Genomic DNA, 27,293 nt, shown 5'->3' with positions numbered 1-27,293 from the left:
GAACCTCCCTACTCTGCAAAATTTATATTTCTTAGGCCTTATGCAGACTTGGTATTAATTTAAGTAGCTTAACTTTATTCTAAGATAACTGTATAAATCTCCTATTGATGCACCCAGGTCATGACTTAAAATGATAGAAATTTTCCTAAAATATATACTTAAACATTTACAGACATATGTTCATGTAAACATAAAGAGAACCATAGGGATGATTCAGTAGAACTAAAAGAACAATTACTGTTAGGTTATAGTGAAAAGGATGTGATTCTGATGAGGTTCATTAGGGCCCAGCATACTAGTTAATGTCTTTCTTTTGGCTGAGTTTCAAGTTGATTAGAGTGGAATTTACATATAACTATTTATTCTTAAATTTAAAAAAGAAAAGCAGTAAGTTAAAAATATTGTATCACAATCATCTGAGCTTCCGTGGTGTGTGGGTGGTGCTCCTCAGTGGTATGAATCTAATGGAGTTTTTCTCAGGTCAACAGTGTGGTGAGTATAGGCTCATATAGCACCCATATCAGACATGTAAAGTGTGTGCTCCAGCTCTTTGAGACACCTATTGGACCCCCTATGTAAAAACTTCTTTTTACATAGGAAAAAGAAAACTCACGGCAACATTTTAATGCATAAAATAATCAGTCTTTTCTGTTTTTTTTTTCAGCCCAAAAGAATATATTTCACATTCTCTCTAATTTAGATGTTGAAGTCAAAGACATTACTGACTCTTATGATGGTAATGAGTTTTTTCAGTTCTTATCGACACAAGATATTTTTAAAATGAGCTGTCAAGATTTCCCCTTAGTGGCTGAAGTTATAGAAGCCCCACAAGGCAGCCAATTGCCTCCAGGCATTTTACAACATGGTAAAAGGATCATAATCCACAATAAGTATCATGAATCAAGGATCCTAGCATCAGAAATTACAAGCAATTTTCCTAAAAGACACTTCTTGATCCCCACTAGCTACAAAGGTAAATTCAAACGTAGACCTCGGAAGTTCCCAACAGCCTATGACCTTTTAATAGCAAAGAGTGCAAAGGATCCTCTCCACGTGGTGGCCACCAAAGCCTTTATTCCCCCTTATGATGAGCTATCATCAGTGTCTGTGGGTGATCAATTTATAGTGCATCACTCACGGACTATTGAAGTTCTCCATGAAGGAATTAAAAAGTCAATAAATGTCCTCACCTGTGAAAAAGTCCTCACAAATCCTCAAGAGACAGCACTGCTTCCTTTGTACATGGAAGGAGGTTTTGTTGAGGTGGTTCATGATACAGAACAGTACCAGATTTTGACGCTTATCACCCAGTTTTGTTTCCCTTTCAATGTGAAGGTATCTGTGAGAGATCTTTCCATTGAAGAAGACATTTTGGCTGCAATACCTGGACTGCAGTTGGAGGAAGCCATCACAGACTCTTACTTACTCATAAGCGACTTTGCCAATCCCAAAGAATGCTGGGAAATTCCTGTCAATCGCTTGAATATGTTTGTGATGATCATTAGGCATTTTCCTAAGGATTCAAGATCACTTCTAGCCAGGTCTCTTGTGGAAAAACTCACTGAAGAGCAGTATTACATGATAAGAAGATATGAAAACTCTTTCTTACATCCCCCACCACTTCCTCCCAAACATCGTTCAGTGGAAGAAACAAAGTTATCCATTGCAGAACAAAGAAGATAAGGTCAACCTCAGACTCCCAAGGTAAAACCATGGCTTTTTCTTTTTGGTTGGATCGGGGTGTTATGCAATGTTTTAAGGTAATTTATTGCAAATCTCTTTTTAGTTAGCAATTGTGATCCTTTTTTTATTTCTTTCAAGCCATATTTGAAATGAGAATTTCTGATGCACAATAGATGAATGAGCATCCACAGAGCATAAGCTGCTGCAGTATTTTATACTTTAATGCTTCACCAGTAGATATAGCATAAAGCTTATATTGAATTAGAAACATAGAAATGGCAGGGGTGACATTTGGCTATGATGACCCAAATTTCCATTTTAATTTTCTTCGGTAATTAAGAACACTTAATAAGATGCTTAGAAGCAAATCACTTTTCTTTTGGAAATGTTGTTCATTTTTTCTAGGTAGAGTTGTTTTAATACTTCATCCAGGAAATGAGCATACAATAACCCCCTTTTCTGGGGAAGCTAGTGGTAGCATGCATCCATAACACATGTCTTCATTTTGTTTTATGTGCAGAAAGATGTAAAAATATCTTGGCAGAACTGTGTGTGAGAATATGAGCATCTGCCCACATTCTGCCTATCTGAGAATTGTAATCTTTAACAATTCTATTGAAAAATAAAATCAGTAAAATTGCAGACAGTATGAGATCATTACAGAATCCACAACTCCATAATTACTCTAAAGATTTGGTGAATTCAACTTCATTTCTGCTTGAAGTCTTTGCCTCCTGAAAATTGCCTGCTGAGCACTTGAAAATGCTTGCCCTTACTCCATGAAGCGTAGGTCGTTTATCTGGCCAGCAGTAGTTCTATGGTATGAGGAGGAGTGCATTCTGGCCTGGCAGATGTTGTGCTAACAGTTTGGGGAAACTAAGCAATTAGTAAAACAAAGAGGGATGCTGTGTTTATTTTTTATACTCAAGAATGATAGTAGCCTCGGGCTCCAAGTACGTGGGTATGGAAATACTTTTAATTTCATATTTCAAAGATTACATTCTGATTGTATGTTTAAGAGATGAGCAAGTATCTTTAAACTCTCTTCAGAGCCAACAGAAAATTCTACCCCAGAATCAAAAAAATTGAAGTTATTTTATTTTCAATAAAACAACTGTTCCTAATTATGTTGATTAATGGACTGATATTAATATAGACGATGTATATTTTATCTTAAAAATTTTTTTACAACTGAGTTTAATGACTTGAGCTGGGAAGTGGAATGTTTTTAGTTGGTGCAGAAAAAGTCTTTTTTTTTGTCAATTTCTCGGAAACCCCACTATTTGTGAATATGTTAAGTTGCAAAACATAGAGACTACTAAAGTGTTTATAATTAAGGTCTGAGATAAGATTATTCAAGATTATCAAGGTTGTTTCACAAGTCACAAGTTAATCACAAGTCACTAAAAACGTTCTCGTTAAACCCATGGTTAGAAGTAATGTAATGGACAAAGAGACATTGCTGCCTTTGAAGATGGAGAAAGATAGTTTTGAATCAAGACTCTCTAGAATGATGAATTAAATGATCTCTAGAAGCTAAGGAAATTCCTCATTATGCTCTTCAGTAAGCGCTTCTGGCCCCTTGATTTTAGTCAATGACACTCATGTCAAGTTTCTGGACTATAGAAATATAAGACAATAAATATATATTTTAGGAACTAAAGTTTTGTCATAGTTATTCTAGAAAGTAATATTGAACATATACTTCTCAGGGAATAAAGACTAGAGCCATGTACATTATAGCAGGTAGCTTTAAAGCAGCCAACTAGGGTTCTACCCTTGGCATTACTTCAGGGATACCCTGAGTATATCAGAAGTGATTCCAGAGCATAGAGCCAATCCTGAGCACCTTCAGGAGTGTCCCTCCACCCCAAATAAGTGGAAAAGGAATAATAAGTAACAACTTTAGATAGCAAAATATTTATATTTTGAGCTTGTATAATTATCAGAAAAGTCTTTTTCTACCCAAGTTCATTGAATTAGTTCATGTGTCCATAAAGAATCTAAGGGTAGAGTTAAGCTTCAGGAACAATTGGAAGCTAGATCTTTAGCACAGTCCTAATGAGACTTCCTTTTTTATTACAAATGATTTTATTTCCACAGTTTGGCTTGAGTCAGAGGAGATAAACTTTATGCATGTTACAACTCACAGTGTTATCACCACAGAAATATATAATTTCTTTTTTAAAATGACGACACATGTCATTTCTTATTTCAATCCCAATTCCAATACCCAAATTAGAACTGAGATTTAGGAGGAAGTTTAAAGACTGGCTGTTGCAATGAATATAGTTATTGGAGTAGTCTGTGAAAATCTGAAGTGTAAAAATGTATATCTGTGTATGAAAGGAAGCAGTCAAAAAAACAACCCCTAAATTGCTTATTAGGCATTCATTAAATTAGATTAAAAATTTTAAAAGACCTTTGTGCTTGAACAATAGCACATCAGATATGACATTTGCCTTGCATGCGGCTGACTCTGGTTCAATCCTTAGCATCCCATATTCATTCCTGAGTGCAGAGACAGGAAGTAACCCCTGAACATCACAGGGTGTATTCCAAAAACCCCCTAAAAATTTAAAGACCTTTATTAAAATGTCAGATGAAAATAGTCTAAATGTTTTCTTAAGAGAGAAAGTCACAAAGTAATCCATTAATCCAGGCTACTGGTTGAGAAGAAACTTCAGTCAGGTTTGACAAAAACCTGTGTTTCATCTTTATTCTTGCAATACAGCCATATTCATTCTGTAATGGTAGGCCACAAACATATTTCTCTCTCTCTCTCACTCTCTCTCTTTCTCTCTGTCTCTCACACACAGTCACAAGAAAGCAATTTTATTACACTAACTGGGTTTTTTGCAATTTTACTCGATCCTGATATTTATTACCTAGAGATAACTTAAGATCCCAGTGATTAAGGACTCAAGCCTGTGGGACTTTGTCCATTCTAAATGCCAGTCAGTAGTAGGTCCCCAGGAAATGGACAACTTCTGACTTGACTATAAATTGGGGCTACTCATAAAACCTTCCTTAATTTTGATTGATTTGCTAGAGGAATTCACAGAACTCATAAAACTATGTTTGGTATTTTATTAAAGGAGAATATTAAATAGAGAATATGTCAGTCAGATGAAGACATACATAAAATAAGGTTTTGAAGGACTCCAATTACTTCTGCTCCCATAAAGTTGGTATATAGATGATGTATTTTTAAAATGAACGACACTATGGCTCCAAACCCTCAACTTCATGATTTCTAACTGTTTGCTTACTGGTCAGGTCCTCATGAATTCTTGAGTCTAGTTCAGCATCTCATTTTTAGAGCACAGCAGTAAACTAAATACTTGTTAAGATGTTATATTTAAGGATCAGGAGTCATTCATTTGAAAACAGAGTAGTTCATCGACAATCTAAACATGAGTTTCTATTAAGTGGTATGTTATTTGATATATTTAAAGAAGCAGGTAGCAAAGAGCATTTTATTATTTCCCACTACAAGAGAGGTTTGAAGTCAAAGGGTTAATTTTGAGATACTATCACAAAACACATTTCTTGGCAGTAGAAAATAGGTAACTCTATTGGTCAGGAAATTCCTACTAGATTGAAAATTTGTCAGGCAGTTGAGGAAGGTCTGTGATTATTTATTTGTGGCAAATTCCATCCTTTTTTTAGACCTACTTCTTTTCTTTTCATTTGGGGCTAAGGGTTCCTAAGTGATGCTCAAGGGCCTACTTTCCACTCTAGTCAAACTTGGAGTACTGGAGTGTGGCTCAGGGCTAGAGCACCAGAATGTGGAGCTGCTTAAATGTCTGGGGCCCTCAGGACTATACCTGATAGTGCCAAGGGTTTTATGATTTGCATGTATCTTCATAACTGTGGTATCTCCTGAGACCCCAGACCTCCTCATTTTCAATAATGTTTTACATTATGAAGATAGAAGTTTATTTAGTGGATTATTTTTGGAATGTAAGCTAGAGTTCTGTAAGTTTCTGCATATTCTACTCAAAAAAAATCATGCAACCAACTATTATTATCACAATGTCATCTTTCATATATTTCTTTTATGCTTCTTCTGATATCTACATGAAAGCTCTTCTATCTATGTGTGCTTTTGAAGTGATTGGTTATAACACTTTTTGTACTCTACTGGCAGGAAACAGCCTTTGAAAACAAATTTCTATGCATTTAAATTGAATGTGAATATTGCTTTAAATTCTGAGCACACTTTATAAGGATAATTCAGAGCTTAAATATTCAAACTAATTTTACTCATTAAAATACTTTGTTACAGATTATTGAAGAGCATTAGATGATCTATAATATAAGTTTACTTTGGCTTGCCAGTGGGACATTAACTTTTCTAGGCCATTTCAGCATTGTTACATAATAAAACAGATGTATGGACAGTCTGTGAGTAAGATTGTCCATAAATGCACTTAGTATTAGACAAATTCACCTAAGGCAGTCCTGTTTCAGTTATGACCCTCATAAATTCAGCTAAAATGTTTAGATATGGATAATATATTAGTAAAATATACAGGTATTAGAATAAATTAAAAATAGGCCAGAATGATAGCACAGTGAGTAGGGCATTTGCCTTGCATGAGGTCAACACAGGTTCGATTCTTGGCATCCCATATGATCCGCTGAGCCTGCCATGAATGAGTTCTGAATGCTGCCCGATGTGGCCATACAAATCCCAAAACAAAAACAAACAAAATATTTCCCAAAGTATAATTATTAATGAACAGTAGCTGTATCAATATGTGTATAAGAAAAAATTACTATAAAAGGAGTTTCAGGGTTCAGCTGAGGCTACAGAGCAGGTGTAAATATGTGAAAGAGGAGACTATGAGTACAGAAGACAGCATATCTAAAAGCCACTAAAATTTTACATTAAATTATTTTATTTTTGATTCTAAAATGTGATAGTTAACTGGAAGAATAAAATTGAGGTGTTAACAGAAAGGTGATTATATGAAGTGACTTCCAAATTTTTTAAGCATAATGTAGGAATACTATTTTTAAGATTTACCCTCTTGGAACAAGCAAACAAACAAAAATATAAAAGATTTGCCCATTTGGATTATTACTTAGATTAAAACTGCATTAATAAGTGACTAAAAAATGTAGCCAGATTCTCAACAGAAAGCCTGTAGACTTTTCCCCAGGGGGTCAGCTTATGAGTCAGAAGAACCAGATACTTGTAAAGAACGTATACGCACTGGGCTTTTCAAATGTCATGGATATATATGGATATAACTTGTCAATGTCACACAGGAGAAATGTAAGTTCTATTCTCTGATGAAAGGGCCTATAACCAGATAGAAAAACAAACTTTTGGTTGAAAGATGAGATATTCTACTCCTTCAGAGGTGGCAAGAGGGACCAGAAATCTTGCATTTTTCACTAACTCTGTTTGGCCATTTAATGCCCAAGTGTCCACTTTGCTGCAGGAATTTCTAGATTTCTTTTGGACAAGAATACCTATAGGAGACATTAAAGCAAAAAGTAAGGGAGAAAGTAATATCAAGATACTGTGATTTGAGCAAAAACACATAACTTCTACCAAGATTAGAGTGAAGACTGGAAAAGGCAAAGGAATATTCCTAGGGGTATTACAGGGAGAGCACTTCAACAGCTGCTACAAAGTGTGAAGTCTCATTTTGATTTCTGTGTGACAGAGAAGCTGAAAAGTGTAAAAAAAAAAAAAAAAAAAAAAACCAGCTCAGGTTCTTGGTATAAATCTAGATCTTTGGAGAACAGCATTAATCCACTCATTTTTCATCTGTTAGCATTTGATCCTAAAATGTGTGGCTTGTTTCTGTTAACCCAATGTGTAATGGATTTGGATTTGTAGCTCTGTGCTTCTGATTATTGGTTTTATTTTGGGTATATTTTTTTCTTGATTTTATGTAAAAGCTATAAGTATTCTTGTCTGTGAATGGGAAGAAATATTTTAGTAATTTTCAAAGATCATAGTCAGTAAAATTAGAACATGAACACATTTTAGAAATGGTGTTTTAAAAGTCGGAGTGATTGCACATCCATAAGGCATTTGCTTTGCACTGGGCTGACCCAGGATGGACTCTGGTTTCATTCTTGGCATTCCATATGGTTACCTGAGCATGCCAGGAGTGATTTCTGAGCCCAGAGCCAAGAGTAACTGCTGAGTGCTACTGAGTGTGGCCAAAAATTGGAAGGAAGGAAGAAAGGAAAGAAGGAAGGAAGGAAGGAAAGATGGAAGGAAGGAAGGAAGGAAGGAAGGAAGGGAGGGAGGGAAGGGAGGGAGAGAGGGAGGGAGGAAGAAGAGAAAGATAAAGAAATAGAGAGAAAGAAAGAAAGAAAGAAAGAAGAAAGAAAGAAAGACAAAAGAAAGAAAGAAAAGAAAGAAAGAAAGAAAGAAAAAAAGAAAGAAAGAAAGAAAGAAAGAAGAAAGAAAGAAAGAAAGAAAGAAGAAAGAAAGAAAGAAAGAAAGAAAGAAGAAAGAAAGAAAGAAAGAAGAAAAAGAAAGAAAAAAGAAAAAGAAAGAAATGGTGTTTTAAATCTGGATAAGAAAATGAAAGGAAACTTTTTTTGGGGGGGGGGGTTTCAGGCCATACCCATTTGATGCTCAGGGATTACTCCTGGCTAAGCGCTCAGAAATTGCTCCTGGCTTGGGGGGACCATATGGGACGTCTTTCAAGGCACACACCTTACCTCTAGCACCACCTCGCCGGCCCCAAAAGGAAACTTCTAATCTTTAAAAACTTGATAATATTTGTACTCTGATATTTATACTAAAATGCAAATTTTTAGCAGATTTTTGAGCTGTTCCTAGAGTAAGATTAAAACAAATTCATAAACCTTGATTTTTTAAGTTGACTGAGATTTTAGTTTGGTAAATGGCATGAGCTTTGATGAGCAGTCAACTTTAGCAGGAGGAAGTGAAAAAGATGGGAAGTCAGGGTAAAGCATCACTGATGTGCTGAGTTAAAAATTAGTCAAACTTGAATTCTGACTGGACCAGCAGGTAGAAATCTGTGTCCAATGGGAGTAAGAGTATTTTCAAGGTTTTTTTTTTTTTTTTTTTTTTATAATGCTTCTAGCTGTTAGAAAGTAATCAGAATTTTTAAAGTTGTGCTATTTACCTGACAAATATTACATTAATATTTAGCTAAAGAATGGTTTGAGAGTTTTAAGTAAATAAGAATTTTTTAAAAAATAAGCCATTAAGAAACATTGTCTAATTTTAAGGAAACTTCAACCAAAAATAATCAAATTAATAATAAATGTTAATTTTCTGATGGACTTATATATTTAATCAACATTGGAATGATCGAAATACATAATTAATGGAAATGCTTGAATGAATTTTGACTCTTTTTGAGATTTCTACCAACAGGAAATGTTCTCTGGGAAAATGAGGATGAACACCAGTTATTATGGTTTCCCGCCTCCTCTCCCATCTGTAGAGTCAAGTACTAAAATATCAGCAAATGTATAACAATTGTACTTTCAATGTTAGTAGTACTATTCAATGGAATAAAGACAAGAATCTAAATTTGTGTCTAAAAACTACTTCCCAGGAGATTGGCAAAACGATTGAATGAAATTTTTGAATAAATCACTTGCAGTGATTCTGGCTTTTATAAAGGTTAAAATAGTTGTGATTTGTTTAAGTGATAATAACCTATAAAACCCTATTTAGAAATGAGTAGATCATAACAGAAGAATCTGTTATTTGCAATATTCCAAGTAAACACATATAACTTGAGGGCGATTGATTGTCTCATTTGCTTATAAATCATAAGCCACAGTGACATTTCATAAGCCTTTCAAACTAGTTCTTTTATAGGATATTTTTGATTTGTGTTTCACTGTCTGATTTTTACAATAAAACAAACAAGTACACTAACTTTCTTCCTCATCCCAAACCCTCTTAAACAAAGAATCAAAAAGAGGGAAACATAATAAAAACCTAGAAATGGCTGACTTATGTGAATAGTGGTAGAACAGCTGTCTTGCAGATATGAACTCATTACTGGCACTACCCTACATTTTCCAGTATGATCTAATTCTGACTGTCCTACCATGGGTAATGCAGTGTCATACAAGTAATCAAACACCAAGTGCTGAACATGATAAATGTAACAGAACTGGGAAGGAGAATAGTAAAATAAAATAATAAAATACAGCAAATCTTGAGATCTTTAGAGATAAAAAAACTGAAACATGAACCAGAAAAGGATAGAATCCACCTTGAAAAGGGGGTGATAAAGAAGATCTATAGATCTATAGATATCTCCTTTATCTATATCCTAGTTCTATATCTCCCGATATAGGAGAATCTAAAGATTCTGATAAAAGTAGAAAGAGTTCTAGGCTTTCCTTGTGATAATACAGAGAGCATGTTTTATGAGGCAGGATTGAGTGGGTTTGGGCCACAACCAACAGCTGCATTCCAGGAAAGCTCCACACTGCTTTATCTTTCTCTGCACCTCATTCCTGGGTTAATGTTTTTGCTGTTGGATTTGGGGGCATACCTTGCAGTGCTCTTGGGCTTACTACTGGCTCTGCTTTCAGGGATTACTCCTGTCAGGTTCAGGGGACCACATAGAATGCAGAAGGTCTAAGGTAAGAGTCTTATTCACTTTACTATCTTTCAGACACTCAGATTAATATGTTTTGAATGCAGAGAATCACAAACCAAGATGATTTGAAGAAATTATATGTAATCTTCTCCTGAAAGCCATTTTTTGCCTTCCACTCTAAAGAAGTCCATGTACACTCTTGAACATGATTTTCTTTTTCTCTCCTCTCATATTTCTCTAAATAAATATTTAATGCAAGTATTTTGTGTCATAATAAATAAAAAAAATGAGGGCATTTAGTTTTCTTAAACCTGTAAACCTTATAGTGACTTTAGTGCCTAGAACTGTTGTGCATGTGGTCTAGATAATTAAGTTTTGTTTTCCACTGTATTCTTTTGTATTTTAAACATAAAAAAATCAGAAAGTAGCTAGAGAAATATGTAGAAAAAAGTTCCAGTTGACTGTAGTTTTAACAACTTATTTGTTTCAGTTTCCATTACTATAGTTATTAATTCTGAATTCATTTTAGAGTAAAAATATCAAATTTTATTTTAGAATAAAAGCATAAAATTAAGTTAATAAGAACAAATTTTGTATTGTGTTGCTAAATTAATCAACATTGTTAAATCTCTTAATTTCTTGCAAGTTGGCCATTACTTTTTACTGTGTTTTTCTTAGCTGAGATAAAATAGAAATATTTATATTTTACTTCCCAAATCAAATTTTTCAAGTGAAGGTAAGAAATAAGATAGCTATAAAATATATATAAGGATGGGATTCCAAAACTAAAATCTTTAGCCAAAATTTAAAAAGTAACATATTTAAGAAAAATAATTGTCAAAATAGAAGATTATCACATAAAATTGAATTTTGGTTTAAGAAATCAAATAATTTTTAAAGTCTAAGAATAAGGAAGAAATTATTTAAATTTATACAAATGCTTTAACTAGTCCTTTACTTCAGTGTTTTTTTTATATATTTTATGCACAATCTAACATCAATAGAATTAGGTTTTAGAAAGTCTAAACTTTATACTTAATTTTGAAGATACAGTTTCAGTAGAATAAGTTGTTTCCAGCAATCTTATAAAATATACTGTTATTAAGATATTTCCTGCTAACAAATTTGATAGCTAATTTAAAATATGATAAATGGGGAAAAAGTCATAGATAATACCATAAAATCAAAAGGCCATTGACTACAAAATTAGCCAAACAGAAAACAGTCTCTATCAAAGACCAAAAGTAAATTGTAAATATATTTTTATTTATATAGGTGAAAATTTGAAGACTGATTAGAAGTGCCTAGAATTATACAATAAATGACAAGAAATAACTTTATAAATGTAAGAAACACGAATGCTATTTTAACCTGTTAATAGTACTCATTTTGGGGGCTAGAGTGATATAGCACAGCTGTAGGGCGTTTGCCTTGCATGTGGCTGCCCTGGCTTTCCATATAGTCCCCCAAGCCAGGAATGATATCTGAGCACAGAGCCAGGAGTAACTCCTGAGTCTCACTGGGTGTGGCCCCCCAAAAAACCCAAAAAATAGTACTCATTTTGATTACTAAAAAATATATTGACTGTCATTTTTATATTAAAGTATGTCAAAACTTTATTTTTCATTAAAATTATTTTATGCATTGTGGTTGACAAAACTATTAGTGTAGGGTTTTGATCATAAAGCATTCCAGCATCACACTCTCCACCAGAGTGTCCATTTCTTTCAACCTTACACTACTGTCCAATTGTCCCATCTATTCCCCTTAGTTTCCTACAGAAGACCACAGTTACCATTACTGTTAGTTTGGAGCCACGTTCAGTCGTACTTAGGGTTTACTCCTGACTTTTTGCTCAGTAATTTCACCTGGAGAAGCTCAGGGAACCATCTAAGGTGCCAGGGATTGAACGAAAGTCCTGCATGTGAAAGAAAAGCACACTACACACTATACTATCTTCTTCAGTCCTATACTGCTTGCCCAGATAGTTCTTTTTGATTAATCAATATTTTAAAAGCACACTATTACCATTTGTGAAATAAAATAAAACAAAATCATATGTAGTGTGATCTCTCAATTGTTTTCTAAGGAAGAACCAACCCATTATTTCTCCACTTTATTGTCACTATTTTTTAGATTCTCCTTAGGGCTATATTCATATCTTTACGTTCTAGCATACTAGATTTCCTCAAATTCTCTCTTACAGAGTTGTGAATATTCTTTGTTCAAGAGTCTTGTGTTAAAGTCTATGACTACCTGCCATATTTTAGCAACTAATTACTAAATTACAGTTTACATGTATTATTATTTTATTTAATTCTTTATGAAATAATTGTTGTTAGTATCCCTATCTTGCAGATTAGATCATTGAAACTGAGAGATACATGCTTGTCCTGCTTATTGGTGGCACTCAGGTTGACTGGTTCTCAGTTATCATTTTATAAATAGCATCCTTTAGCACCCTCTACTTTTGAATTACTGCTTTGTCTTCTGAAACATACCTTCATAGTAATCTTTCATTGCAGTGGTTGAAATATTTCTTGAATCATTTTCTGGCCTTTTCTCTACTCTCTTAGTATTCAAACACCTTGAGAATCCCATCCTCTATAATCTCTTTATAGTCACTGATCAAGTTCCTATTACTTAAGTTTCTATAACTTACACATTTCTTATTTTATTCAGATAAAATAAATCTTAAGTATATGTATTTACTAAAGAAAGCAATCAGAAATTTAATACTATTTTTTTTAAATCTTTTAAGGACTGTTCTTCGAAGTGATGTCAAGCTGATGAAACTCCAAGGTAGACCAGTCTCTGGGATGAAAACTCTGGGGCCTTCTCAAAATAGAGAACTGGCAGCCTCTCTCTACTCATTCTCCCAGATGTTCCAACAACAACATCCATTTTACATTTCCTCTGGCCCAGCTTCACAAATTCATGATTAATCTTGACAGAGACATCAAGCCACTGAATCTTTCCAGTTCTACAGCCCCTAGAGTGACACAACTGAATTTCATAATACAGACAGCCCAGTGGGAGCACAACAAATTAAATGGGAAATTTGCATAGAAACTCTCTAAGCCCAATAAAAGATAACAACATCACAGAGCCTCAACTGGAACCAAATAGCTCACTAAATCCTCTATGACTTTAATAATAGATTCGTAAAATATAACAATATGTCAATTTATTTTCTGAACTATGTTTTGACAATTCTATTTGCTATTTTGTACAAGAAAGATAGAGTAAATTATTTTGTGTCTGAATAGGGGGCAGGTAGAAAACTCAGGACATTGGTGGAAAGTTCACACTGGTGGTGGGTTTGGTGTTGGAACATTGAAAGTCTGAAGTAATTGTATTATGCACCTCTTTGTAAAGCACTATATTTAAATAAAGTTTAGAAATCTAAAAATCTGCTAAATGTACTGTGATTTTATTTTTGGTGGTAGTTTTGTCCTTGACAGATGTCAGCACTGTGCCTAATCAGCAGCAGATTCAAAGTTTTCAATGGAAACCCTGAAAGATATCAATGGAGACAGAGGTCCAGTAAAGAGCTTCCTTTGAACCTGTTATTTTTTTATAAATATAAGTCTTCATGCTCCCAATATTTTTCTAATCCAGTGATGAAAGAAAAAATGTTGTAGAATATCTTAATTATGTCACAGAGGCTAGAATTTAAAGCAATTACTTGAGGCATCGTGATTTACAATAATGTTAATGATATGGTTTCATGTATACAATGTCCCAACACTATGCTCTCCATCCTAATAGTTATTGCTTCAGAGACTAGAATTTTAAGGATGACCTACCATCATTCATATTATTAGCTGAAACCTCTTTTGGAATTATATGGGTTTTAATTGAAATATTTTAGGAACTAGAAACAAAAGAACTGGAAATAGTATGTTTGGAATTTAACATCAATTATGTATGAACATAAAATTAAGAGCATTTATAAAACCCTTACTTCATTAAGGGGGATTTAGGTAAAGAAAGGTACAAAAGTGATTAAGGCTTACTGTGCTAAAGAACTCAAAATAATGGACATGCTTCTAATAAGCCAAGAAAATTCTATTTTACTATTACATAGAGAAAGACTAAAACCATTTAAGCAATAAAAGATTGGGAACAATTTTCTTAAATACCCCACTAACTTTACATTATATGTGTAAGCTTTAAAATAACTTATATTTATAATTATTTTAAAAAGTTAAAATGATTATTTTCAATACAATCATTACATTTAGTTTATTTTCAATAATATAAAAACCTTACTATTTGGTCTTGGTTGTGATAAGCTTTGAATATATTAGACAAACTGAAAACAGTATTTATACTCAGAAGATTTCTGTTATAATTAAACAGGAAACAAACTCTTTCACACTATGGAAACTGGAGAGAAAAGTGCTATTACCTGGGAAGTACTTAACAAGGTCTTGTACCAAGATTTTAGAATACACTCAGAAAAAAATATATTTAGGTTAAATTCATAATATTATTTATATATTCAGGATTGGATAGTCAAGTTTAAATAAGGCTTATATATTCAGGCTTTAATATTACAGTTTAGATAAGTGATCAGACATAAAATATTGGTTAGTATAATCCAAGATATATCAAAATCTGGGAAAGACTTATAATGGTGATAATATAGAATAATAGTGAAAGAGAATGTAAGACCAGATACAAAAAGATATACTTAAAATTTCTATCATAGGGAGGTGATGAAGAGATTTTCTTTGGAATACTAGTAATCACATCAAGCTTTACAAATATTGAGTACATCAGTTTTCATGCTATTTGATTTATTCTTTATTTTAATCATTAGGTTCATTCACATGATTGTGAGTTCTCTCTCTCTCTGGTTAATTTTCCAGGGATTGCTACTATGTTCTCAACATTGGAAATCAATTTGCTAATCCTTATTTCTCTCCCTATGTACCTTTTCCTTTCTGTTTTTTTTTTCCCAAAAGTTTTCTTTTTTTTCCCTGTAACATTTACACCTTTTTTAGTAGTCCATTTAACTTATGTTTAAAAACTTTGGTACCTGAAACAAACTAGTTCCTACATTCTCCTCATTATACTAAATTATTAAAAAATGTATTTTATTTTCCCAGTACAGCTAGGAATGGAAAAATAAGATATATTATATTACATATTAAAATAATGATGGATACTTCCTAAATTATTATAATTTCTTTCTTTCTTTCTTTCTTTCTTTCTTTCTTTCTTTCTTTCTTTCTTTCTTTCTTTCTTTCTTTCTTTCTTTCTTTCTTTCTTTCTTTCTTCCTTCCTTCCTTCCTTCCTTCCTTCCTTCCTTCCTTCCTTCCTTCCTTTCTTCCTTCCTTCCTTCCTTTCTTTCTTTCTTTCTTTCTTTCTTTCTTTCTTTCTTTCTTTCTTTCTTTCTTTCTTTCTTTCTTTCTTTCTTTTCTTTCTTTCTTTTCTTTCTTTTTTCTTTCTTTCTTTCTCTTTCTTTCTTTCTTTCTTTCTTTCTTTCTTCTTTCTTTCTTTCTTTCTTCTTTCTTCCTTTCTTCCTTTCTTCTTCCTTTCTTCCTTTCTTCCTTTCTTCCTTTCTTCCTTTCTTCCTTTCTTCCTTTCTTCCTTTCTTCCTTTCTTCCTTTCTTTCTTTCTTCCTTTCTTCCTTTCTTTCTTCTTTCTTTCTTCTTCTCTTTCTTTCTTTCTTTCTTTCTTTCTTTCTTTCTTTCTTTCTTCTTCTTTCTTTCTTTCTTTCTTTCTTTCTTTCTTTCTTTCTTTCTTTCTTCTTCTTTCTTTCTTTCTTTCTTTCTTTCTTTCTTTCTTTCTTTCTTTCTTTCTTTCTTTCTTTCTTTCTTTCTTTCTTTCTTTCTTTCTTTCTTTCTTTCTTTCTTTCTTTCTTTTCTTTTCTTTCTTTCTGTCGCACCCGGCAGCGCTCAGGGGTTACCAGGGACCATATGGGATGCCGGGATTTGAACCACCAACCTTCTGCATGCAAGGCAAACACCTTACCTCCATGCTATCTCTGCAGCCCCAATTATTATGATTTCTAAGGAATTTGGACTTCTATCTATTGTCATACACCTAAAGTCACTTTTGACTTTTTCCTTTTACCTTTTCTGAGTTAACTAGCATAAGTATTCTTAACCATGTCAACCTTGACCCTCAGATGATTTATGTTAAAGTCTAGATAATAAGAGTGGCAGGGAAAGCCACAGAGTGTGGCTGGCTGAGTAAGCTTCAAGAAGCTGCTCAATACACTTAAGCCAAAATGAACCTTCTTCTGTGACACAGTTTTTTTTTTTCTCCAATCCTTGCAACAGGCCCATCCATTCCAGGGTTTAGTTCGGTGATTCAAGTGTCAGCAAATATAAATTAAATTCTGTGTAGGATAAAACTTCAGAAGGGCAAGCTCATTTTTAAAAGGATGGTTATCTTTGAGAAAATTCAAAATACAGTTCAAAATTCAAAAAATTATGGAACTATTCAACTAGAATTTTTTTTGCCGCCGCCCACAACTAGAAATTTTTATTAACTGTGCATTTATAAAGAACCAGTTAGAAATCACTTGTACCAAATCACTGAATGCTCACAAAAATCCAGTGAAGTTAGTCACAAAATTTTCATACTAACTTCAACCTAAAAATGGCTCAAGAAATTGGGTATATTTCTTTCCAAAACTTAAAGTTTTGGTTATTATTTTACAAACAGAAATAATGTACAATATTTTAAAAGGTTTAATACAATAAAATTATATTTTAATACAAATTTAAGTAGTAGCTCATTGATATGTACTAATTGGCCTTCACAAAAATAGTATTTTCAAAGATGTACATGGTTTGTATATAACTTAAAATCCTGAGGATTTTAAGCTGTTAAAAAATCTGAAAAGTTCAATTATGACCCTACACTGATTAAGATTCCTTGATAGTGTGATTAAAGAAAGGTAGAGAATCGGGGCCGGCGAGGTGGTGCTAGAGGTAAGGTGTCTGCCTTGCAAGCGATCGCGGTTCGATCCCCCGGTGTCCCATATGGTCCCGCCAAGCTAGGGGCAATTTCTGAGCGCTTAGCCAGGAGTAACCCCTGAGCATCAAACGGGTGTGGCCCGAAAAACCAAAAAAAAACAAACAAAAAAAATAAAGGTAGAGAATCATGACCTATGAATAAATAGTATTCTCAAAATATATACATGTACACCCATTATATGTATCAGTGCATTGGATTGGTTAACCAACTAAAATTAGTGCATATCTATATTAGGAAAAAAGTACAACATTGACTTATACCTGTATGCAAAAAGAAACTAGATGATTAATATAAATAGTACACCAATTTTTTAAGACTTCACTTAAAATCCTTTATTTCTTATGTTTGCAAATGCTACTACTATCTACTAGTGAAGAAATAGAAAACTAGCTATTCCTTTTCTCCTTCCTATTTATCAATCATTGAGTCTGCAGATTCCAATTTTGTAACATCATTTAAATATGTATCTAGCTCATAATTCTCATTTCTAGGCTGATTTATCAACATCATATCCTAAGTAGTTCATTTTTGGTCATACCATGTTTGGGTTTATTATTTGCTATATAAAATATGATTATTGTACAGGTAAAACCTTACTTATAACTTTTATCTTAAAAATTCCTTTTAGAGTTGAGTAATGGTGCTTAATAGTGCTGTGTGAGATAATTTATATGCAAGTCAAACCTGTTAACTTTAAGTACTGTAATTTTACAATATTGTCAATATAGTTTTATGTATACATTGTTTCAGCAACACTCTCCTCCATTTTGCTCATGTCTTTCCACCAATGTCCCCAAGACCCCTCCAGTACAACCCATCATCTCCACTGAATTATGTAGACTCTTTAGTTCTTGTGCTTTTTTTTTTTCAGTTTTTTTTTTTTTGGGGGGGGGGGGGTTCACACCGGACGGTGCTCAGGGGTTACTCCTGGCTGTCTGCTCAGAAATAGCTCCTGGCAGGCACGGTGGACCATATGGGAACCGGGATTCGAACCAACCACCTTTGGTCCTGGATCGGCTGCTTGCAAGGCAAACGCCGCTGTGCTATCTCTCCGGGCCCAGTTCGTGTGCTTTTTATCATTTGTTCCTTCTATAGCAGGGGTCTTCAAACTACGGCCTGCGGGCCGCATGCGGCCTGCAGAGGAGTCTGATCCAGCCCGCCAGCAGTCAGCGCTGTTTGGTTGCCAAGATACCTGCCAGCATATACACTCAGTGTATATCCAAATATCAGGAACCATGCACTCAAAATGGTAACCATCTTTGGCAGCACTTATGCCTGTGAACAGACTTTTTCAATAATGAAACATCTGACATCTCCAACCAGATCAAGATTAACTGATGCCCACTTGCATCACTTGTTACAGCTGGCAGTGACAAATATGGAACCGGACATTGACTATCTCATTAGCCAAAAGCAGGCCCACAGTTCCCATTGAAATACTGGCGCGTGATCTGTTTATTTATAAATGGTTTTCATTTTATTTATATAAGATATGTGCAGTGTGAGTAGGAATTAGTAGCTCATATAGTCCGGCCCTCCAGCTCTCTAAGGGACGGTAATCTGGCCCCCACTTTAAAAAGTTTGAAGAACCCTGTTCTATAGTATATATCGTTATGTTCCATTTGTATCTTTTTAAATTTTACTTACATAAATCTTATTTCTTTTTTTTTTTTTTTTTTTTGGTTTTTGGGCCACACCCGGTAACGCTCAGGGGTTACTCCTGGCTATGTGCTCAGAAGTTGCTCCTGGCTTGGGGGACCATATGGGACACCGGGGGATCAAACCGCGGTCTGTCCAAGGCTAGCGCTGGCAAGGCAGGCACCTTACCTTTAGCGCCACCGCCCGGCCCCACATAAATCTTATTTCAGTGATCTAATGTGTAATAACTAATTTTTATCCAATAATATGTGTACATTTGATCATATTTAATATGTATATTACGTTATTGAACAGAATTTATATTTAACATTGAATTATTTTAAATATCTTAATAGTGTTTGTTAAATACTTCTCAATTAAAATACCATAAAGTAAACATTTTTATATACAATAGTCGGTGTCATTATTTTTTTTTCAGATATATTTTGCTGTACTTTGGCCTTAAAAATAAATATATCATTAATTTTTAATATAAACATAACTTTTTAAAGGCCCAGACTCTTTTTTCAGTAACAGAAACAAAATGTATTTTTTTTTTTTTTTTTGGTTTTTGGGCCACACCCGTTTGACGCTCAGGGGTTACTCCTGGCTATGTGCTCAGAAATCGCCCCTGGCTTGGGGGAACCATATGGGACGCCGGGGGATCGAACCGCTGTCCGTTCCTTGGCTAGCGCTTGTAAGGCAGGCACCTTACCTCCAGCGCCACCGCCTGGCCCACAAAATGTATTTTAAATAATAATAATAATATCTTTTTTAAGCACTATGGCTAGAAACATGGTCCAGACTCTTAAATCAGGAATTAAGACACTTATTTTGAACATGGTCTATCTTGTTTATTCACTGGCACAGCATATCTTCTAAGCAGAGTGGCAGGGATCCCTTAGTATAGTCATGAGTAAACCCTGAACAAAGCTGGGCATGACCCCAAACACCAACCAAACAATAAATAAACAAACAAATAAATGCGGTTCTGAGTAAAATCCTTTATTTTAAGATGCTAGAAAAATATAAAGGGCCGAAGAATTTACACAGCAGGAACTAACTAAGCACACAACTAAGCCAGGTTTGATTCCTAGCACTACCAAAGCACAGAGGCAGGAATAAGCACTGAGTGTTACTGGGTGTGGCTTAATAAACAAACAAAAGAAGAAATAAAAAACAAATCACCAGTAATTTTATTATAGTTATTGTTCTATATAAATATATCTCAATTATTTGTAAAAAAAAAAAAGAATCATATACATTCCTTTATAACAGTTTCTTTGAGAAAGTACTATGTAAATATATGTGAATATGTTTACATATTAATTGTCTAATAGACTGTTTGACTTTGTGCTGGAATTATACCAGAGGCCCCAAACTAAGAACTAATTGTAAGCCATTAACCTCCACATTTAAAAGTGAGTTTTAGATTATCTGTCTAAGAGAAGAATTTGTAAGATAAAGTTCAGTGTCAATATTAGGCAGTCTTGCATGTTGGAATTCAGCAATAAATGTCATTATGTGCTAGGGTTTGACATATCCATCAAGTCTTGGTGAAGGCCGCCTTGGGGCTCTAGCATGGAAGGGAAGGTGGCCTGCTGATTTGTGTTCTGGCTTTCACAGATATCTATCAGGTGCCCTCAATGGGCTCAATAGTCAGAGCAGTGAGGTCTTCACTGAGGAATGAAAGGAACCTTTCTCAATATAGTCAAGGCCATTTACACAAACCAATGGCAAATATCCTTAATGGAGAAAAACTAAAAGCCTTCCCTCTAAATCCTGGGGATTCCCTTTCTAATTTCCCCAATATTTACTATGCCTTTGCAGAAAGAAAAAATTATTGTTGTGGAATACTCCTTATCTTAGATTAAGTAAACATTAAGAAGTTGACAAAGTAAGGAAAGATTTATTTTTCAATATTAACTATATCCTGTGATTTTTTTTTAAAGCCTAGCATTATGATAAAGTAAGTTGATTTTTTTTCTCTTGCATGTCAAATTTTGTGATGGTATCTTTAGATGATTCATTTGGGGTCCTTGACATAGGCTGAATATGTATGGCATTTGATGAATATGTACAAGTCAAGGTTAGAACTATGATGAAGATTACTTCTGGAGAGAATGGTACTAAAAATAAATGTATTTCATCAATGGCAGATCAAACACATTGATTCTCTGAAAACAAGATGTGAAGTTGAGAGTGGGTAAGGAAACTTGACCAATCTATTCTTGTGTCTCCTGCTTACTGCTTTTATTTCTCTATATATGTTCAGCCTTTGTGAACCTAACTCAGTTAATTTTCAAACCAATATAATAGTGTTATTCTTCTCTCAATGGCATTATATTTGTGACTCTTTTTTTTTTTTGAATTTTGAATGACCAGAATTAAGATTTCAAGACACTGTGGGATGAAAGACAAGAATAGCTTATTCTTGCAAATGAAAAGAAAATTTTTCCCCATTTAGCTAAAGGCACAAGACCTTTCTAATAAAACCTTTGACATCATGAGTAAGCTAGGGGAAACAATGAACCTGCTCACTTCTGATGGATTTTGCTCACTGAAGTGGGTTTCTTATTGTGTAACTACCGGAAATATGGTTAATAAAAGCACATGTCATTCTGATGGGGCTATTCTATAAAGCCCTGCAAGATCACTCTGAGGAACTGCTATTTTCTTTTATAAAAATTGAATCTCAAATCATGGTTAGAAGTTAATAAGTCTTTGAGGGAGGTGCCCATAGTGGTAAACAATAATTAATATTTGATTGGCAACATAGTATTTTCGGGGAATAGTTCAAAATGTAAAGTGTTTTTAAGAAAAGAGTATTTAAGATGATGAGTGTCAAAATTGATCTAATATTAGGTTATTGATAAAGTATTACTAATTTTAAAAGTGGTATCTTCCCTAGCACCAAAACTAAAATACTGTGTCTGTCCTATGATTTGACTCCTATAATACAACTTCATTGTATAAATATTATTATCATCATACACCAAAGGAAACATGCAAAATTCTTCAACTATCATGGCTAATGTGAGGGCATGCCTCTATCCTACTTTTCTTATGCTTTCATGATGCATCTTTTAAATGTCATATAGGATTGTTTATTAACATTTCTACTCATATTCTTCATTTTTAAAATCCACTATTGAAAAAATAGAGTAATAGTACTTTTATCACAGGGCAGTTGTAAAATTAAACATCAAAGAAACAGCATAATGTGTTTGTTCATTAATTTTCATATTTTAAAAAAATTTTACTTACTGTGTAAAATACATTGTGTTTCAATTTATCAGTAGCATATTTAGAAATACACATATTTTAATTCAAAATGGTGTATTGTCAAAAGATATTGTTGAAAGATAGATTTTATGTACAATTTCCTTGCTAGATGCACACTGATTTTATTCTTTTATGTACTAAACACATTCAGGACATTTGACAGATCCTGAGTTGATTTTTGTAACTTGAGATAAAGAGTCATCAAAAGGCTAATAGATTTTTGACATATGATTTACACCTAAAAATGATCACTATGGTCTTAAAAGGTTATTATCAAAGTATTGATATCTAGATACCTAAATTAATACCTAAATGATTAATTTCTCTAATAAAAATATCAAAGAAAAATTATATATATTTAAAAAATGTTCAAGTGTGGAAATATGTTCTAATATTTTGTTCCTGGCAGTAAATTAATACTATAAAAAGTTCATATAGGGGGTCAGAGAGATAGCACAGTTGTGTGGAATTTTCCTTGCATGTGACTGACCAAGACGGACCTGCGTTCTATCTTTGGCATCCCATAATGTCCCCTGAGCTTGCCAGGAGCAATTTCTAAGCTCAGAGTCAGGAGTAATCCTTGGGCACTGCTGGGTGTGACCCAAAATAAAAACAAAAGCTAAACAAAAAAAGTTTAAAAAAAAAAGAAAAGTTTAGATAGGTCAGACTAGGTAATAATTATAAATACAATTAAGATGCTTAATGAAAACAACAATATTTAAAAAATGAATTTAATATTGGATTTCCTCTCTATTGAATTAAAAATTCTTTTATGTTAGTGTCCCAACTTTTCATTATTCAATAATATAGAGTCCATGAAGAAATATTTCTAGGTTGTAATTCTAATCAGTCCTTGGATCTGATTGTTGGAGGCAGCTTTTTGTAAATCCTTTGTTTCACTTTTCTTAGCAAGCTTGACTAAAGAATGATTGAGCAGCAGACATTTTCTGGAAGATAGGGTAGTACTTCACATTACAGAGATTTAGATATTTCTTTTCCCTGTGTATATTTTCTTACATTCAAAATAAAGTATTTTCCCTCTGAAGATGTAATTGGTAAGCATGCAATACAACATTCTTATGCCATACTTTTATGAATCAGTAGAAAAATCCCTGTCTATGATCAAAATCTACATTCTTCCCTCACAATTTTTGTTTGCTTTGATTCTTGAATTTTATCATGTTTTTATACATGAGCACTAGTACTGAGCTACATCCCCAGGTACCTTATGAAATTATCAACTTGATATCACTACAACATTTTTTAAAAATAATTTTAGCAGTAACACTTATTTAGCATCTTCGATGTTAAGATGTTCTATGAATAATAAACTCATCTGCTTTAGGATTTAGAACCTTTATTTTTCCTATTTGGATATCTATCCATCTATTTATATATCTATATTATAGCTAATCTATTTATATAATTTATTTAAGCACACTGTGATTACAGACTTGTTTCAATCATACAATGTTTACTACCCTTCACCAATGCACATTTTCTGCCACCAATGTCCTCAGTTACCCTCCCCTCTGCCTGTCTCTGGGGCAGATATTTTATTTCTCCTTCTCTCTCTTTTTCACCCTCTAATCTACCTATCTTAATGTTCTCATTTTCAAGGGATTCTTTAATCCAGGGGTCTCAAACTCAATTTACCTGGGGGCCACAGGAGGCAAAGTCGGGGTGAGGCATAAGGGATTTCGCTTACCGAATATTCGCAATAAAAATTGCATTAGTAAGAAAAAAAAACCGCAAAAAATCGCATTAAACATTTGCATACCCCGAACGAAACTGCTCAGGGTTTGTGAATGTTTAATGCGATTTTTTTCTTACTAATGCGATCTTTATTGTGAATAAGCGAATAATCGCAAATACTGCGATATTTGAAGGCCATCTGCGGGCCACAAAATGTTGTAAGGAAGGCCACAAACGGCCAGCAGGCCGCGAGTTTGAGACCTCTGCTTTAATCCCTTGCTTTATTTCTTTGTACTCTGCATTTGAATAATATCATACGACATTTAGCATTTGAGTGTTTTTTTTTTTCCTCACTCACTTTACTTAGCACAACACCATCCAAATTCATCTAACAAACTATTGGAAGAATGACTATTGAAATAGAGATCAAAGTTTTATTTCTAGTGATGAACTTGGATTTCATTAACACTTAGAAAATTCATGAGTTATACTGGGGGTATGAAAGAGTGTACAGTTGGTAAGGTTGCACATGGTTCACCTGAATCTGATTCCTGGTATTTCATATGGTCTCCTGAGTACATCCAGCAGTGATTTCTGAGTATATTTTTTCATGTGCTGTTGACCATCTGTATTTTTTCTTTGAAGAAATGTTTGTTCATTTCTTCTCCTCATTTTTTGATGGGATTAGATTTTTTTCTTATTAAGTTCTGTCAGTACCTTGTATATCTTAGATATTAGCCCCTTATCTAATGGGTATTGGGTGGATAATTTCTCCCATTAAGTGGATGACCTTGGTCACAGTTTCCTTTGAAGTGCAGAAGATTCTTAGTTTAATATAGTCCCATTTGTTCATGTCTGCTTCCAGTTGTTTGGATAGTGGTGTTTCCTTCCTGAAGATGCGTTAAGTCTCAGTGTCATGGAGCATTTTGCTTATGTTTTCTTCTATATACATGATCTCAAATATGATATCAAGGTCTTTAATCCATTATGATTTGACCTTGTGCATTGTTTTAGATAGAGGTCTGAGTTTGCTTTTTTTTGTATGTGGCTGATTAGTTGTCCCAATATCACTTGTTGAAAAAGCTTTCCTTGCTCCATTTTGTGTTTTTTGCCCTTTTTCTAAGATTAATTGTATGTCTGGGGCTCATTCTTTGAATACTCAAGTCTATTAAATGGATCTGAGAGTCTCTCTTTATTCAAAAATCACACTATTTTCAAGATTATTGCTTTGTAGAACAATATAAAGTTGGGGAAAGTGATGTGTCCCATATTCTTTTTTCTCAAGTCTATTCCATTGGTCTGAGGATCTCTCTTTATTCCAAAACCACACTGTTTTAAGATTATTGCTTTGTAAAACAATATAAAATTGAGAAGTGATGCTTCCAATATTCTTTTTCCTCAGACTTGCTTTAGCTATAGGTATTTTTTGTTCCAAATAAATTTTGGGAGTTCTTGTATGTCATGTGGAACCAACTTAAACCCCAGGGAATTAGGCACCGACCGTCTAGCCTTGATTCCGGGATCCCAGACATAGAAATGACAGAGTTCTCCACAACAGCTCCAGGAACCAAATCCCCTCCAGGGCATCCATAATGCTGCTCTGACACCAACATGTGCCAGTATGATAACGAGGAAATGGGAACAACTTGGTCTAAGAGCTAAGAGCAAGTTGTCCTTCCTCACCAGCAAACGATAAGATAAAATCAGAAGACACGTCACCCTGTGCAAAAGCCAAGATCGGATATCTACAGATGACTGGTTGTTACAACCAGGACTGGACGGTACGCATCCCGGGACCAACAACAACAACAACAAGCTCTAGCCTAGCTTTTGGTCTACGATCTGTTCAACAAACAAGATCTTCAATTTCAGAGGTCTGACTGAGACAATCGCAACTGAATGGGTCTTCCGGAAACATAACGAAAGACTCTATCCCAGGCTCCATCCTAGGAGCACCATAATGACCAAGACCACCAACTACAGAAGGTGGATTAAAACAACACTGAAAAAGCAGAACTGCTAGAACCACAAAGAAAGACTTCATCATAAGCTCCATTCCTTGAGCTGTACAGACACCAAGATCTCTAGATACAGAGGTCTGATTTTACCATACATGAAGAAGCAGAAGTCTTTCATATACCACAAAAGCACAGAGGGGAGAGTAAATGATCATGCAAGTAGTCTATAGTTAATGCCATGACAGTATACTTCAGGGTTGGAGAAACCCTGAATCTTCTAGGCCAAGGGAATTCTCTCTATAATATCCCCAATTGTTACTGTGCCTCTGTAGAGGGAAAAGAAAAAAAAGCACAAAATAATCATTTTATCCACATATATATTTATTGATTGATTCATTTTTTTGACTTCTTTATTTTGGGGTAGATATTGAGGTTGATGTCTCCAATTTTATTTTATTTTATTTTTTCTTTTTCTTTTTGCACTTTGGCATGGTTTGATTTCAGGACCGAGACTATTGTGTGGTGCTTGTCTTTATTGCTGTAGTGCTCAAGGGATATTTAATTTGATATTTCTTTCTGTACTGTTGTAGTATTTCAATTACCTTTTTCATGGCCTCTCTCAAACTGAGGTTGAAGGCCTCTAGAAGGACTCCGACATTTTCAGCTTATTTGATTTTTCTTTTATTTTAATTTTTACCCAATTCTATTGCTTTTCTTTCCTTCAAACAAAACCACAAAACTCGAATTATCTAGCTCCACCTCTCAAATAGAGGGGGAAACAAGGGAGGGTTCCAGGACCAAACAGATATATGATCACTAATAGTAAGCTAGACAAAGAGGGAACCACCTACTCCAGCAGCCCGGGGGTGATGGTAGGAGATATGGGTTGCAGGAAGGGATCGTGGATGGGGGAGGACAAATTTGGTGATAGGTAATCCCCTGATTCAATATTAATATGTACCTAAAATACTACTGTGAAAGATATTTAAGCGAATATGATTAAAGAATAAAAAAAGAAACCAGCAAAAAAAAAATGTTTTTGAGAGTTCTTGATTCACTTCTTTGAAGAATGTCATCAGCATCCTTAGAGGAATCATATTAAATATGTACAGTGCTTTGGGTAGTATTGTCATTTTAATTATGTTACTTCTCCAAATCCCTAAATAGGGTATGTTTTCATTTCCTGTGTCCTCTTTTATTTCTTGAAGTAATGTTTTATAGTGTTCTTTATATAGGTCCTTCACTTATTTAGTTAAGTTGACTCTAAGATATTTGAATTTTTGTGGTACTTATGTGAATAGAATTTTTTTAATATATATTTCTTCTTTATCATTATTTGGCTTTAAGAAGGCCATTAATTTTTGTGTGTTAATTTTGTAGCATGTAACTTTGCTATATGAATATATTGTTTCTAGGAGTGTTTTGATAGAGTCTTTAGGATTTTCTATGTATAGTATCAGTT

General features: G+C 34.0%; 1 protein-coding gene across 1 annotated transcript in view; it reads left to right on the top strand.

Moving 5' to 3' along the window:
- The window catches only part of THEMIS (thymocyte selection associated), a 289,446-nt gene that overhangs the window by 128,591 nt on the left and 133,562 nt on the right, over positions 1 to 27,293 (top strand). The window contains 2 exon segments of the mRNA XM_049772621.1: positions 665 to 1,704; positions 9,068 to 9,143. Coding sequence (XP_049628578.1) covers positions 665 to 1,704; positions 9,068 to 9,143 — 1,116 coding nt within the window.

This window comes from Suncus etruscus, chromosome 4, assembly GCF_024139225.1.
Source record: "Suncus etruscus isolate mSunEtr1 chromosome 4, mSunEtr1.pri.cur, whole genome shotgun sequence".
Taxonomy (NCBI): domain Eukaryota; kingdom Metazoa; phylum Chordata; class Mammalia; order Eulipotyphla; family Soricidae; genus Suncus; species Suncus etruscus.
Note: the sequence above shows the minus strand (reverse complement) of the source record. Positions and strands in the feature narration are given on the sequence as shown.